Genomic DNA, 459 nt, shown 5'->3' with positions numbered 1-459 from the left:
CACTGCCGGCCGCCCCGCCAGTCCGGGGCCGCCTCTGCCCAGCAGCTCCGGCCCCGCGGCAGGTACTCGCCGCCGGCCTTGGGGAGGGCCCCCACCTGGGGCCCGTAATAGACGCCCGGGGAGCTCAGTCCGTTAAATCCGCCCGCGTGGGGATAGCCGGGGAGAAGGCCGCTGTTCGGCGTCGCCGCGGGCCGGCTGAGGATGTCGGAGATGCCGTGGGGGGTGCCGGCAGCCAGCTGGGCGCCAAGCCCGGGGGGGCCCAGCTTGTAGAAGGAGCTCTGCACCGAGTACTGGCAGACGGGCGCCTTGGCCTCGGGGAAAGGCCCCAGCGAGGGACCGTTGAGCAGGAAAGTGCCCGGCAGGTTGGCGTCCATGGCTCCGGCGCTTGGGTGACCCTCAGAACCTGGCTCCCCGCGGGCGTCGCGACGGCCGACCCATCACCCACCGGCCCCGGAGGGG

The 459-nt window shown here is 74.1% G+C and overlaps 1 protein-coding gene across 1 annotated transcript in view; it reads right to left on the bottom strand.

Moving 5' to 3' along the window:
* NKX6-3 (NK6 homeobox 3) overlaps positions 1 to 374 on the bottom strand; it is a 1,859-nt gene extending 1,485 nt beyond the window's left edge. Inside the window, exon 1 of the mRNA XM_010562725.1 lies at positions 1 to 374. Within this exon, the coding sequence (XP_010561027.1) occupies positions 1 to 374 (374 nt within the window).
* Positions 375 to 459: the final 85 nt, after the last annotated feature.

The sequence above is a fragment of the Haliaeetus leucocephalus genome, unplaced genomic scaffold (assembly GCF_000737465.1).
Source record: "Haliaeetus leucocephalus isolate CR32 unplaced genomic scaffold, Haliaeetus_leucocephalus-4.0 Scaffold162, whole genome shotgun sequence".
Lineage (NCBI taxonomy): Eukaryota > Metazoa > Chordata > Aves > Accipitriformes > Accipitridae > Haliaeetus > Haliaeetus leucocephalus.
The sequence above is the reverse complement of the archived record's forward strand: the minus strand, read 5'-3'. Positions and strand labels throughout refer to the sequence as shown.